The following is a 14892-nucleotide window of genomic DNA, read 5'->3' on the forward strand; positions in this document are numbered from 1 at the left end:
AATTAACTACCAGAATCAACAGAGAATCACTGTCATTTTGATTTTCTAATCACGCTCTCAAAATAAATCCAGAACAATCTGATTTGGATCCAAAGAAAGTGATGGGCTTCGCATAAGTATCTATACTTGGATGTTTGACTACTGGACTAGTTCCTGTATTTTTCTTGGTTAAGTTGTAACTAATTAATTAAATCTTTACACTGTGCACCCTTTAAATTTTAAATAGCACTGAGATCGGTGATTGAAATGCTATTTAAGTGAAAATTGCAGACGTCAACTCATGTCTACAAAATATAACAGCATATTAACAAAATGAAATATTGAGTTTATCTTTAGCCAAAGAAATAAAAATCTATTGATGGTCCACCAACTTTATTTAAGTTTTTAACTTCCTGATATTCAAGTGCCCCTTGTTTGTCTGGAGTTACTGGCAACCAAACCCGAAGGTCAGGCTTATAATATATTATCTGTGGGCGTTGCATTTGACTTAAGTGCTACAGTCGTATTATTTTGCAGCGAGGAACTCATTTGTTAACAGAAGACGTTTTCGGAAAAGTAATCGTTGGTTATTTCTCTTACAAGGTACATTTATTATAGACTAGTTAAATATATACATACTAATAATTAATATTTTGAATATACTATCGGAATACAGGTACTGTGCATAAACAAAACGTGACTTTAATAAGTCAACGGGTTTTCTTTCCACATTGAAATAAACAGTTGATTTTGACATATACCTTGAATGTAAAATTTAACATGTGGATAAAAAACAGCGTTGTCTTAACATTCAAAATTGTATTTTAAACCTTTACACTACTTTCCAGATCACATTTATAACTGCTATAAATGTACATAGAATAAAAAAAAATAAAAGCAAGTGTTTTAATGTACCAAAAAGGATGAATAAATGTCGAAAACAATGGTTCTTAAAAAGAATACGAGTTAAATTTGAAAAAAAGGTTCAGAAAAGACGGTATTTCTCCATTATAAGACGATAGTAGATCACAATAAATACTTTAGCACTCACCAATCATTTAATATTGTTGCGTGTTCAGCTATTATGAATAATAAATATTTTCCAATAATACATTATATAGTAGGTTAAATGTTTATCACTCAAAATGTATGTTTAATATACATGTATTTCTTGATTTTGAATAAGAGTGTCACTTTAAGTGCTAAAGGTTTTGTAATTAAGCAGATATATTTTCTCCTAAATGCACTGAATACATGTTTTACAAGTATTATTATTATGTCTTAGGTATTAAGTTATATCCTCATTTTCTCCCGTATAAAGCGTAATTTTACGTCATATCTCATTACTAAATACTTCAACATTTTTTGGATTGTTATTGCCTGTGAACCGAATTGTAAAAGCGCATGTCGCGCCTACAGAATTCCTACGCTTTCAGCGCTTTCATCTTTTTGCTCTTTAGGTCAAATCACAATCCCGCAACGGTTCGTTTAATTTTTTAACAGTGGGCCGGATATCATTTTTCACTGAATTCCTACCTTTTCAGAATACATTTTAAGTTATGGAGCTGTAGCTCAGATATAATTATATCAGTTCTACTCACTATCCGTTGCATGGTATCATCGGAATCTAAAAATTACAAGTAATATTTTATATCTGTACTCTCATAGATTGAACGTTTGACAACTTTTTTTTATTTCTTTTTGTCTTGAATTGAGCAAGTTTTAGCATAAATGTCTGGAAACCAGTGATATAGGACTGCTGAAAACAGATCAGATCTGTGATTTTCATATTTACGTTCGAAAATTGATGTTTTGTGGCTTCAAGCGTTACTAACGCTTTTAGAAAAACTAATTTATCAGCAGTTTTCCAAACAATTGAGATCTGTTCTATTGTGAGTCATCTTAATTAGGCGTCGATGCAAAACTAAGCTTATTTTGGGTAAAAAATCAAACTAATTCCAAAGCTGCTGCCATTCTGTGAGAGTGTAGCTTTAACACCAAATACCGCTTTATTCTTAGATTTATGTGTTGAAATGACCTGTAATATGTTTTCATCGTTTATTTCCTGGACGTTTAGTAAAGCACTTATATGAATTTGTACTGCTTTAAAATGAGATTTTTTATGACTGTTATTTGGTATTTTATATTATTTAAATTGGTGGTAAGTTCACTTGATTTTATTTTTAGAACTGTTTCATCGGAAACAAATGGTACATATCTTCATGCTAATGAAAAAACTATCCTGGTTATATATTGAAATACACAGTGTTGTTTAAAGTATTTTATATTGTTCATTGTGACAAACAATACTCAGTTGAAACAGTTTTACTTTTAAACATATTCATTAGCAACAACATATTAGGAAGGATTTCCCAGAGTTCCTTCCCCAACGCTTGCCAACACTCGAATCCTAGTAATAAGGAGAAAGACAGGGATGTCCGTTGTGGTCGTATCTTTTCATAATATGCATATTAAGGAGCTTACTATCAACGGCAAAGAGATAAAGCAAACAATGTCTGCAGATGTCGCATCATACGTGCTCAATGGTGCAAAGGAATCATTTATATATCTAGTCAAATTTTTTATGTGTTTTTTAGAAACTAATCAGGCCTAAATCACAGTAAGTATAAATCCATTGTTCTCAGAGTTGGCAGTCAAATAAAGCACAACTTTGACATACTGCGTTTCCCATGAATACTTTAGGAACAGTATTTCTATGCATATATGTTTAATCGAAAATGTCTTACCAAAGTTAAAAACTGTCTATAGCAATGGGAACACAGACAACTAACACTCCCAGGAAAAGTTTTGTAATAAAAACATTTGCACTACCTTAACTCATAATGCCTTTACCTGTTCTGACAAATCCACCAAACAAAGTATTACAAGAAATAAAAAAGGAAATATTTAACTTCAAGTGGGTTTAAAAAACAACAAACAAAATCAAAACAGATACATTAATTCAACCTATAATATTCAACCTATAATGAAAGGCGGTATAAAATTTCCAAAGATTAAGAGTTCGTCTTACTCACTAAAAGCTTGCTAGATATAAAAAGCGTTATATTGACGAATCAAACGCAAATCCGTGGAAGGAATTCTATATAAAATTCACATTTAAAGTCGTGTGAGTTTAATTAAGAATGCAATTTGGACATTGCTTTAATTAAGGCAATGAAAAAAACACTTTTTATTCGATATATTAAACGCATGGAAACGAATTATAAAAAGAATGCCCAGGAGTCCATAGAAAGAAATGTAATAATATGAAACAACGAGTCCATTTAACTTAATAACGAAAGCTTATGTAATGAAGCTTGGTATGGAAGAAGGATCAAATTTATAAGGCTACTATTTGATTTTCGGTCAAAAACTTTTGAGTATGATTTTGAAACATTTCAATCTATATATTAAGTAAATCAACGTCGATTTTCTTTAATATTTGTTCCTAAAACATAGCATTCCAAATGAAATAAAACACTTATCTACAGAAAATTATCAAATCCCTATCAACGACTCGAAAACAATATTTAATAAATTAAAGTGTTGTTAACTCCCTAATAAGTTTCTATATTAACCGACTTGTTCAACTGTATATCAATTATTAATATTGCAAATATTTGCCGATGAAGCAAATCTCCGCCGCGCGATCACTTCACTGTTATCATAAAAAGATATGATTCATTAATGCAACGTGCAGATCTACACGAAAATGCAATATGATAAATGATTAGTTGTTGATAAAATGATAAAGACTTTGATTGTTGATATAATGATTAAAACTTGAAATAAGATAAAGAATGAAACGTCCTTTAGTTCGAAGTATTTGCATGAATATTAACAAATATTAATGAAAGTATTTTGGCGTTTGGTGTCCACATGAGATGTTAGCATCAGGCAATGAGTTGTAGGCATCAGTCTATCAGTTGTAGGCATCAGGCAATGAGTTCTAGGCATCAGCCGATGAGCTGTAGGCATCAGGCAATAAGTTGTAGGCATCAGTCGATGAGCTGTATGCATCAGGCAATGAGTTGCAGGCATCAGTCGATGAGTTGTAGGCATCAGGCGATGAGTTGTAGGCATCAGGCAATGAGTCGAAGGCATCAGTCGATGAGTTGTAGGCATCAGGCGATGAGTTGTAGGCATCAGGCAATGAGTCGAAGGCATCAGTCGTTGAGCTGTATGCATCAGGCAATGAGTTGCAGGCATCAGGCAATGAGTCGAAGGCATCAGTCGATGAGTTGTAGGCATCAGGCGATGAGTTGTAGGCATCAGGCGATGAGATGTAGGTATCAGGCAATGAGTTGTAGCATCAGGCGATGAGTTGTAGGCATCAGACGATGAGTTGTAGGCATCAGGCGATGAGGTGTAGGCGTCATCCGGCAATGAGTTGCAGGCATCAGGCGATGGGTTGTAGGCATTATCAGGCAATGAGTTGCAGGCATTAGTCGATGAGTTGTAGGCATCAGTCGATGAGTTGTAGGCATCAGGCGATGAGTTGTAGGCATCAGGCGATGAGGTGTAGGTATCAGACAATGACTTGCAGGCATCAGGCGATGAGTTGTAGGCATCAGGCGATGAGGTGTAGGCGTCATCCGGCAATGAGTTGCAGGCATCAGGCGATGGGTTGTAGGCATTATCAGGCAATGAGTTGCAGGCATTAGTCGATGAGTTGCAGGCATCAGGCGATGAGTTGTAGGCATCAGGCAATCAGTTGTAGGCATCAGGCGATGAGTTGTAGGCATCAATCGATGAGTTGTAGGCATCAGACAATGACTTGCAGGCATCAGTCGAAGAGTTGTAGGCATCAATCGATGAGTTGTAGGTATCAGGAAATGAGTCGTAGGCATCAGTCGAGGAGTTGTAGGCATCATTCGATGAGTTGTAGGCATCAATCGATGAGTTGTAGGCATCAATCGATGAGTTGTAGGCATCAGACAATGACTTGCAGGCATCAGTCGAGGAGTTGTAGGCATCAGGCGATGAGTTGCAGGCATCAGGCGATGGGTTGTAGGCATTATCAGGCAATGAGTTGCAGGCATCAGTCGATGAGTTGTAGGCATCAGTCGATGAGTTGTAGGCATCAGGCGATGAGTTGTAGGCATCAGGCGATGAGGTGTAGGTATCAGACAATGACTTGCAGGCATCAGGCGATGAGTTGTAGGCATCAGGCGATGAGGTGTAGGCGTCATCCGGCAATGAGTTGCAGGCATCAGGCGATGGGTTGTAGGCATTATCAGGCAATGAGTTGCAGGCATTAGTCGATGAGTTGCAGGCATCAGGCGATGAGTTGTAGACAACAGGCAATCAGTTGTAGGCATCAGGCGATGAGTTGTAGGCATCAATCGATGAGTTGTAGACATCAGACAATGACTTGCAGGCATCAGTCGAAAAGTTGTAGGCATCAATCGATGAGTTGTAGGTATCAGGAAATGAGTCGTAGGCATCAGTCGATGAGTTGTAGGCATCATTCGATGAGTTGTAGGCATCAATCGATGAGTTGTAGGCATCAGACAATGACTTGCAGGCATCAGTCGAGGAGTTGTAGCCATCAATCCATGAGTTGTAGGTATCAGGAAATGAGTTGTAGGCATCAGGCGGTGAGTTGTAGGCATCAATCGATGAGTTGTAGGCATCAGGCGTTGAGTTGTAGCTATCAATCGATATAATGTGTATAATTATTCAGTCAACTATAGTGAGCTACTATTAAAAAAATAATTCATGGATCCTTCGTCTAAAGTGTATCTTAAGTAAATGTTGTCTAAACAATATATGGAAATCCAATAATTTGTGAACCAAAATGGCTGAAGGCAATGGCCAAGCAAAAGATAAAAGATTTTTTTATAAATGAACGGTTTAGTTTATCTGACACATCCAATAAAGCAACGTTTTACAGATTATTTAAAACAAAATTCGGCATTGAGCCATAAATTTTAATTCAACCGACTAAAATTTTACTGACTCTCCATTTATTTATTTATGTACGTGACAGAAAATTAACCAAATTGATTACCCAGGCAGTTTAATATTTATGAGATATAATGTAAAAAAAATGTAATGGAAGAAATCAAATCTATATATGAATGCTTTACACTCGTTCGCCTCTGAGAGGGAGAGAGAGAGGGATAATTTATTACCTCATGTATCCATGTTTATATTGGAATAAATAATAATGAAGGAAAATTACTTGACAGACTCGATGAGTGTCAGTTGGACTTTGAACAGTGGTCTTTAAACATATACATGCGCACGTTTAACGCGTTTATAGAGGTAAAGCTGTTCATAGCAAATCGTAAGAAAAACTATGTATGAGTAACCCAAGATCGTTGCAGGTATAGTCGATGGCGGAACATTTGTGGTGCCACTAGTCTGGTGTCGTTTGGGTCCTCCTTTCTTTGTGCCACTAAACAGGGATTATACTTGATTTCTTAATTACTTGGCTTGTCCCTGTAGCTTTCATTGTATTATTGACATGTTTTCCTACAACTCTCGTGCAAGGCGTATTTAATTACTAAACGCTACTTTCAAATCCACATCTCCCTAAGGTACGTCAGTTCCTTTCGCCGTAGCTTCGTTAAAAGCGTACAACAAAAATGCCTATTGTGTATGTGAAAGAGGCTTTACCAAGATGAAACCTCGTTTATACTGTATACTATAGGAATAAAAACACACACAAATCAGCGTACAAATTTTACAATAAAATAAAAAATAATGTTGGGGTTAGCTCAATAAATAATCTAATCAATAAACTAAGTCATGTTATGTATAACGCACATGCTTGCAGGCTAGACCTGTGAACAACACAGATGAACACCATAGTGGTAACCCAGCAGCCGGCGGGCAGACAGATGCTGATCGGGTCTGTTCAGGGCCACAGAGACTGGAATAGCGGGATATGTGCTTGCTGCTCCGACTGCAAATCATGTGGGTAACAGAACAAACCCTCATGTAACAACGGGCCATGCTGTACTCAATTGCAGCACTTGAATAAATCTAGTCACCTATACAGTACAATGTTAATCATTTTAATTATTGTTATCAATGGTCTCACCTTAAACCTAAGGAGTGGCTAACCAAATGGCTTAGATCTATATCACACTCGAGTCTTACCTTCATTAAAGTGAATGTTTCATGACTGTGGTGATGCCATATGGTACCTACCCATGGTAAAGTGCATGTTTTATGACTGAGCAGACGACATATGGTGTCCATGGTATAGTGCATGTTATATGACTGTCCAAATGCCATACGGTACCCATGTTATAGTGCATGTTACATGAATGTACAGACGTCATTTGGTTACCGTGTTACTGTGCATGTTAATTGACTGTGCATGTGCCATATGTTATCCATGTTATAGTGCATGTTTCATGACTGTGCAGACGACATATGGTATCCATGGTAAAGTGCATGTTTCATGACTGTGCAGACGACATATGGTATCCATGGTATAGTGCATGTTATATGATTGTGCAGATGCCTTGTGGTACCCATTTTACAGTGCATGTTACATGACTGTGCAGATACCACATGGTAGCCATGCCCTGAGAAATTAAAATTTAACGTATCATGCAGTATACAAATAAATGAAACATGAATCAAACACCATGAATGACAAAGTCTTAGTTGGGATTTCGTTATTTTTGTTATTCGTTGCTTAAGTCCTATCCATGCAATTAGTATACATATATATTCGAAATGTTAACATTGATTTAGCCCTTCTTTTTATATCAGTGATGATGACATATTTCTGCCTGACGTGCGCCATCTGTAACATCTCGACACGGGCGGGTGAGTGTATGTGCATGCCCTGGTGTGTCCCCGGGGGTCTAATTGCACTCAGGGCCAGAATCAGGACGCTTGGAGGTGTTGAGGTACGTTGAATGCGGCAAAAAAACTATTATATCTTCATACTGACGGGTAATTGTAAGCGTATGTCCTACCTTGTCCCCGGGGGTCTCATAGCCCCCATAACCCGCGTGAGGACAATGTGATGAATACAGGTTAATATTTGTATAGGACAAATGGTGTTCTTCAATCATCATATTTGTGTACACATATTTCATTAAGATGTAAATATATGTCAGACGAATGAAGCGATCGAATACCCAAACTCCAACTATCTTGATCTGCTGCTAAGATTTTGTTATTTAATGCGGAAGCTTAGTTCAAAGGGGTGTAAGATTCCATCGATACACCGAGATATTTCAATACGGAACAAAAGTCATACATATCGGAACGTAGGGGCAAGTCATATCGATATTTTTTGTTATATCTCATTTTGTTTGCCTGTTTTAATGCATTTTAACAGTTCCCAACATCTTTAATGAAGTATCTATTTTAATCAGTCAATGACGACGATGTCACCTTTTTATTAATGATGGTCGTCATAGAATCATTATTGTAGACAAACGTGCGACAAATGCCAGCAATGACAAATACTTACACTAGGAGTATGTCATATTTACAGGTTGTCAAAACACAAAGTAGTAAAACTATGTATGATATAAACAAAATAGCTACATCAATTGGTATGCATTATCTTATTTTATTCCAATCGAGTTATAATCATACGCTGATCAGTAAACGTCATATTTGCACAGCGTTTTTGCCAAAATACCCATTCCTAGTTCGAAGACGAGGTAAAATGACGAGGGTCGAGTTAAATTTATCGCCTGCTGCTCCTGGTATATATGAAGTGTCATGCACATTACCAACAATAAACAGTCGCAAAAATGATGGCAAACATCCACGAAGAAACAAAACGCTTTTTTATTAGATTGTTTAAATGCATTCGGGGTGATTTTTGTACAACAAAAACATATTATTAGTGTTGCTGAAAGTGTTTTTTTTTCTTCTTTTGAATGCAAATGGTATATTAACAAATTTTTGATACAATTTGCTCAACTCCGTACTAAACCAAACTATGTTATCAAGCATGTATGTTTCACCTTTGCAAAAAATGAAAATTAAAAAAAAAATGTTTTTTTTTTTTTTTGTTGTTGTTTTTTTTTTCTGGCCTTTTCCAACGCAGTCTGCATTATCAAGCAAATTCATATTTAGAAATACAACCAAACCTTCGATACAAAAACATAAATCATATTTTTTACACTGTATTAAGTCAAATGATTTCTCAATTGCATTCAATGGTAATAAAAAAGCTTAAACAAAATCGAGCAGACATCAGCCAGTAAATCAAATAAAGATCTCAAGTGACTATAACTTAACTGATAAATACCCCTTTTGAAATTCAAGTTGTATGATGCAAAACTTAAAGTATTCCCTATTATTTACTTAGACCAAACCTAGCTTACCATTAACTTTAAGGAAAGAACACGTGAGGTATTTTTTAAGCAGAATATCAAAGTACGTCTTGCTTCTTCTACAGCTGATCTCGAACTCCCCGAGATATGCGCGCGCACCAGTGACGTCAGCACTTCATGTGTAAACATGTCAAATAGTGCACTCGCACTACAAACTATACTGTACTCGAATCTTGCATGCCATTACTAAAACGGGTTTAACTTAAAGTAGTTATCATCTTAAGGTTACATAATATCTGAAAACTATCAAATTGCAACCTTTGTTGGTAATCTTATTCTAGTGCCCAATGGGTTTCGTTAGATATGTGTAATAAGCATCGTGTTATACGTGTACGAGCATTAATATCTGTTCTGCATCGAACAAACTTTAAAAATAATAATATTTCTGGCCATGTATCAATGTAACTGAATAATGTTCTAACCATATGTTTCAGGGTTCCATCGGCGGTGCCTACATGGCAGTAAATGTTATGCCCGTCTGTTTCAGGGTTACATCGGCGGTGACTGCATGGCAATAAATGTTATGCCCGTCTGTTTCAGGGTTACATCGGCGGTGACTGCATGGCAGTAAATGTTATGCCCGTCTGTTTCAGGGTTCCATATACGGGTAATGCATGGCAATAAATGTTATGCCCGTCTGTTTTAGGGTTCCATATACGGGAAATGCATGGCAATAAATGTTATGCCCGTCTGTTTCAGGGTTACATCGGCGGTGACTGCATGGCAATAAATGTTAAGCCCGTATGTTTGAGGGTTACAACCGCGTTGACTACATGGCAGTAAATGTTATGCCCGTCTGTTTCAGGGTTACATCGGCGGTGACTGCATGGCAATAAATGTTATGCCCGTCTGTTTCAGGGTTCCATATACGGGGACTGCATGGCAATAAATGTAATGCCCGTCTGCTTCCGGGTTCCATCTGCGGTGACTGCATAGCAATACATAGTATGCCCGTCTGTTTGAGGGTTCCATCTGCGGTGACTGCATAGAAATTAATGTAATGCTCGTCTGTTTTTGGGTTCCATCTGCGGCGACTTCATGGCAATAATAGTTTCCCGTATGTTTCAGGCTTCTATCTGCGGTGACTACATGGCAATAAATGTTTTGTCCTTCTGTTACAAGCCTCCATCTGCGGCGACTTCATTGCGATCAAGGTTATACCAGTATGTTGCGGTAATATGTCTGCGATGACGGTATGGCAATACATGTTATGCCCGTCTCTTTTAGGGTTACATATGCGGTGCACTACAAGGCAATACATGCTATTCCCGTCTGTTTAGGGCTCTATAAGCGGCGACTGCATGGCAAATAATTTTATGCCCGTCTGTTTCAGGGTTACATCGGCGGTGACTGCATGGCAGTAAATGTTATGCCCGTCTGTTTCAGGGTTACATCGGCGGTGACTGGATGGCAATAAATGTTATGCCCGTCTGTTTTAGGGTTCCATATACAGGTAATGCATGGCAATAAATGTTATGCCCGTCTGTTTTAGGGTTCCATATACGGGAAATGCATGGCAATAAATGTTATGCCCGTCTGTTTCAGGGTTACATCGGCGGTGACTGCATGGCAATAAATGTTAAGCCCGTATGTTTGAGGGTTACAACCGCGTTGACTACATGGCAGTAAATGTTATGCCCGTCTGTTTCAGGGTTACATCGGCGGTGACTGCATGGCAATAAATGTTATGCCCGTCTGTTTCAGGGTTCCATCTGCGGTGACTGCATGGCAATAAATGTAATGCCCGTCTGTTTCCGGGTTCCATCTGCGGTGACTGCATAGCAATACATAGTATGCCCGTCTGTTTGAGGGTTCCATCTGCGGTGACTGCATAGAAATTAATGTAATGCTCGTCTGCTTTTGGGTTCCATCTGCGGCGACTTCATGGCAATAATAGTTTCCCGTATGTTTCAGGCTTCTATCTGCGGTGACTACATGGCAATAAATGTTTTGTCCTTCTGTTACAAGCCTCCATCTGCGGCGACTTCATTGCGATCAAGGTTATACCAGTATGTTGCGGTAATATGTCTGCGATGACGGTATGGCAATACATGTTATGCCCGTCTCTTTTAGGGTTCCATATGCGGTGCACCACAAAGGCAATAAATGCTATTCCCGTCTGTTTAGGGCTCTATAAGCGGCGACTGCATGGCAAATAATTTTATGCCCGTCTGTTTCAGGGTTCCATCTGCAGTGACTGCATGGCAATAACAATTGTGCCCGTCTGTTTCAGGCCCCAATTTGCGGTGACTGCATGGCAATATAGATTATGACCGTCTTTTTCAAGGTGTCATCTTCGGTGACTGCATGGCAATATAAATTATGACCGTCTTTTTCAAGGTGTCATCTTCGGTGACTGCATGGCAATATAGATTATGAGCGTCTTTTTCAAGGTGTCATCTTCGGTGACTGCATTGCAATATAGATTATGACCGTCTTTTTCAAGGTGTCATCTTCGGTGACTGCATTGCAATATAGATTATGACCGTCTTTTTCAAGGTGTCATCTTCGGTGACTGCATGGCAATATAGATTATGACCGTCTTTTTCAAGGTGTCATCTTCGGTGACTGCATGGCAATATAGATTATGACCGTCTTTTTCAAGGTGTCATCTTCGGTGACTGCATGGCAATATAGATTATGAGCGTCTTTTTCAAGGTGTCATCTTCGGTGACTGCATTGCAATATAGATTATGACCGTCTTTTTCAAGGTGTCATCTTCGGTGACTGCATGTTGATAAATATTATGACTGTCTCTGTAAGGGTTCCATCTGCGGTGACTTCATGGCAATTTATGTTATGCCCGTCTGTTTCAGGGTTCCATCTGCTTTGACTGCATGGCGATGTCGTGCTGTTTCTTGTGTGCCATTTGTCAGATGCAGAGAGAACTTGATGCTATGGGCCTCTAAATTGACCAGCAGTTCGGGCCATTTATGTTAGTGAGATGATTTCGAAGAGATATCGTGCACTTTTATTTAACTTGCATTTAAATGAAGATAATGCTGCTTTTTTTGTAAACAGAGCTACTTTACCACTGTTTATTGTGTATATGTATACAAAAATTGTTTAAAAAATCGTGCGATATTAAAGCATGAGAACTATGTTTGATTAATTTGATAGTCATGACAATAACATTATTTACTAGGCGATACTAGAATGTATTCATATAGTATGTGGATTCTCGTATTGGCTTTATTCTACTTCTACATCGACCTGTTTTTGTATATCATTTTTAAGGTAATAGTAGAATAATTGACGCAGATGAGTTTAAAATACGTATGCGAACCATATATAAAAAGGTTATTTTCTTACCAGTTTTCGTTTAACTTGGTGGTATTTGCGGTGTGAGATGTATGCACAGATCATGTTTTCTCCCACCTCAGATAAGTAGATCCAATAATTTAACCATGCTAGATAGTCTTATCTTGCCCACGGGCGAAGATAAAATGCCGGTATGGAACTCCTTTTTGTAATGGTCACAACATTGTAATTACCTCCCTTATTGAAGACTGTCGTCAGTAGCATCAAGGAAATCTTGTCTTATAGTAATATATAGAACGCTAATTAATTATTTCTCGCTTCAAATATCACCATAAAACAGTTTTTAAGTAACATTCAAGAAATAATGCTTCATTCTCCTTAGAACTATTTAAAAAGACCGATTTGACTATTAACATTAACTGAATCATTGCGCGCATATCCATGACAACCACGTGCTATCGCATATCCATACGCAATTATTTTCACTAAGCACAAAAGAGTTCCAGCAAAAAATCATTTTTACTTAATTTTGTTTAACTGAGGTGGGAGAAAAAGCATCTACCATAGCCGCTCGTGTAAGATAGGTTCATCCCGACCCTCGCGCAGGGTGTTTTGCGGAAACTCGGTAAACCTCGTTTCCGCAAAACACCCTACGTACGGGTCGGCATGAACCTATCTTACAATCTCAGCCATGGAAGATACTTATATTCTTAGATAGGCTATCAATATAAGCTTAGCCTTAGGTGTAGGAGTATTAGTAAATAAAAGTAAAGGAGCTGTAAGATTATTCCTTCTTGCAACTCTTATCCTTCCCAGGCTTTTTTTCAATAAGTATGAATGCACTTTGCGATCAAAGGTACACAAGAGATCCAAACCATTATGAAAGAGACCCCAACTTTTTGTCAGTTACCACCAAAAACACTTGGGAGATCACAGTCTAATGCAACAGCAATATATAAAAGAGCTGGAAATATATCTCGGAATCTAGAGCTTGTTATCAATTCTGCCTTAATCTTCAGTTGTTCAGTAACTTTAAGATTTAATATTCTACGATATCCTAAAATGACTAAAATTTATAAATTATATATTATTTGTGTTAGTGTGTGTATTTAATAAAACAAACTGTTAAAAACACATTTTCTGTGTTATCTTTTATTGTTCCAAGTATTATCTTGGATGGTGGCAGCGATTGCCTGAAGGTTCAGTCTAGTGACGGGGGTACAGTCTAGAGCCACGGGTATGGCCTTGTTTCGGGAATATGGTGATGTACGATGAAGTACCCGGGCTTTAGTCTAGTACAGTGCAGTATCGATGTATGGTCTTGTACCGCGCGTCAGGCATAGAACCAGGGGGTATGGTTTAGTACCAGAGGTATGGTCTAGTACCGGGGGTATGGTCTAGTACCGGGGGTATGGTCTAGTACCGGGGGTATGCTCTAGTAACGATGGTATGGTCTAGTACCGGGGGTATGGTCTACAACCTAGGTATGGTCTAGTACCGGGGGTATGGTCTAGTACCGGGGGTATGGTCTACAACCTAGGTATGGTCTAGTACCTGGGGTATGGTCTAGTACCTGAATATGGCACAGTGCAAGGGTATGGCCTATGAAAGGGGTTATGCTCTAGTACCGATGGTATGGTCTAGTACCGGGGATATGGTCTAGTACCGGGGGTATGGTCTAGTACCGGCAGTTTAGTCTAGTACCGGGGGTATGGTCTATAATAGGGTTATAGCCTGGTACCGGGGTATGGTCTAGTACCGGGGGTATAGTCTAGTACCGGGGGTATGGTCTAGTACCGGGGCTATAGTCTAGTACCAGGGGTATGGTCTAGTACCGGGGGTATGGTCTAGTACCGGGGCTATAGTCTAGTACCGGGGTATGGTCTAGTACCGGGGGTATAGTCTAGTACCTGGATATGGTCTAGTACCGGGGGTATGGTCTAGTACCGGGGGTATGGTCTAGTACCGGGGGTATGGTCTAGTACCGGGGGTATGGTCTAGTACCGGGGGTATGGTCTAGTACCGGGGGTATAGTCTAGTACCGGGGGTATGGTCTAGTACCGGAGGTATGGTCTAGTACCGGGGGTATAGTCTAGTACCGGGGGTATGGTCTAGTACCGGGGGTATGGTCTAGTACCGGAGGTATGGTCTAGTACCGGGGGTATGGTCTAGTACCGGAGGTATGGTCTAGTACCGGGGGTATGGTCTAGTACCGGGGATATGGTCTAGTACCGGGGGTATGGTCTAGTACCGGAGGTATGGTCTAGTACCGGGGATATGGTCTAGTACCGGGGGTATGGTCTAGTACCGGAGGTATGGTCTAGTACCG

General features: G+C 38.8%; 2 protein-coding genes across 2 annotated transcripts; one reads left to right on the plus strand and one right to left on the minus strand.

The window, feature by feature from the left end:
* Nucleotides 1-474: 474 nt before the first annotated feature.
* LOC128238486 (placenta-specific gene 8 protein-like) lies at nucleotides 475-13697 on the plus strand. The gene is made up of 4 exons (XM_052954450.1): nucleotides 475-582; nucleotides 6764-6903; nucleotides 7714-7853; nucleotides 12119-13697. Exons 2-4 carry the CDS (start codon nucleotides 6786-6788, stop codon nucleotides 12209-12211), a joined length of 351 nt encoding a protein of 116 aa, XP_052810410.1. The 5' UTR covers nucleotides 475-582; nucleotides 6764-6785; the 3' UTR covers nucleotides 12212-13697.
* Nucleotides 3929-6121, minus strand: LOC128236863 (probable ATP-dependent RNA helicase ddx17). The gene is made up of 4 exons (XM_052951987.1): nucleotides 6117-6121; nucleotides 5341-5632; nucleotides 4751-5115; nucleotides 3929-4157 (listed from the first exon to the last, which is right to left on the minus strand). The coding sequence occupies exons 1-4, from the start codon at nucleotides 6119-6121 to the stop codon at nucleotides 3929-3931; spliced, it is 891 nt and encodes a 296-aa protein (XP_052807947.1).
* Nucleotides 13698-14892: the final 1195 nt, after the last annotated feature.

The sequence above is a fragment of the Mya arenaria genome, chromosome 6, assembly GCF_026914265.1.
Source record: "Mya arenaria isolate MELC-2E11 chromosome 6, ASM2691426v1".
Taxonomy (NCBI): Eukaryota; Metazoa; Mollusca; class Bivalvia; order Myida; family Myidae; genus Mya; species Mya arenaria.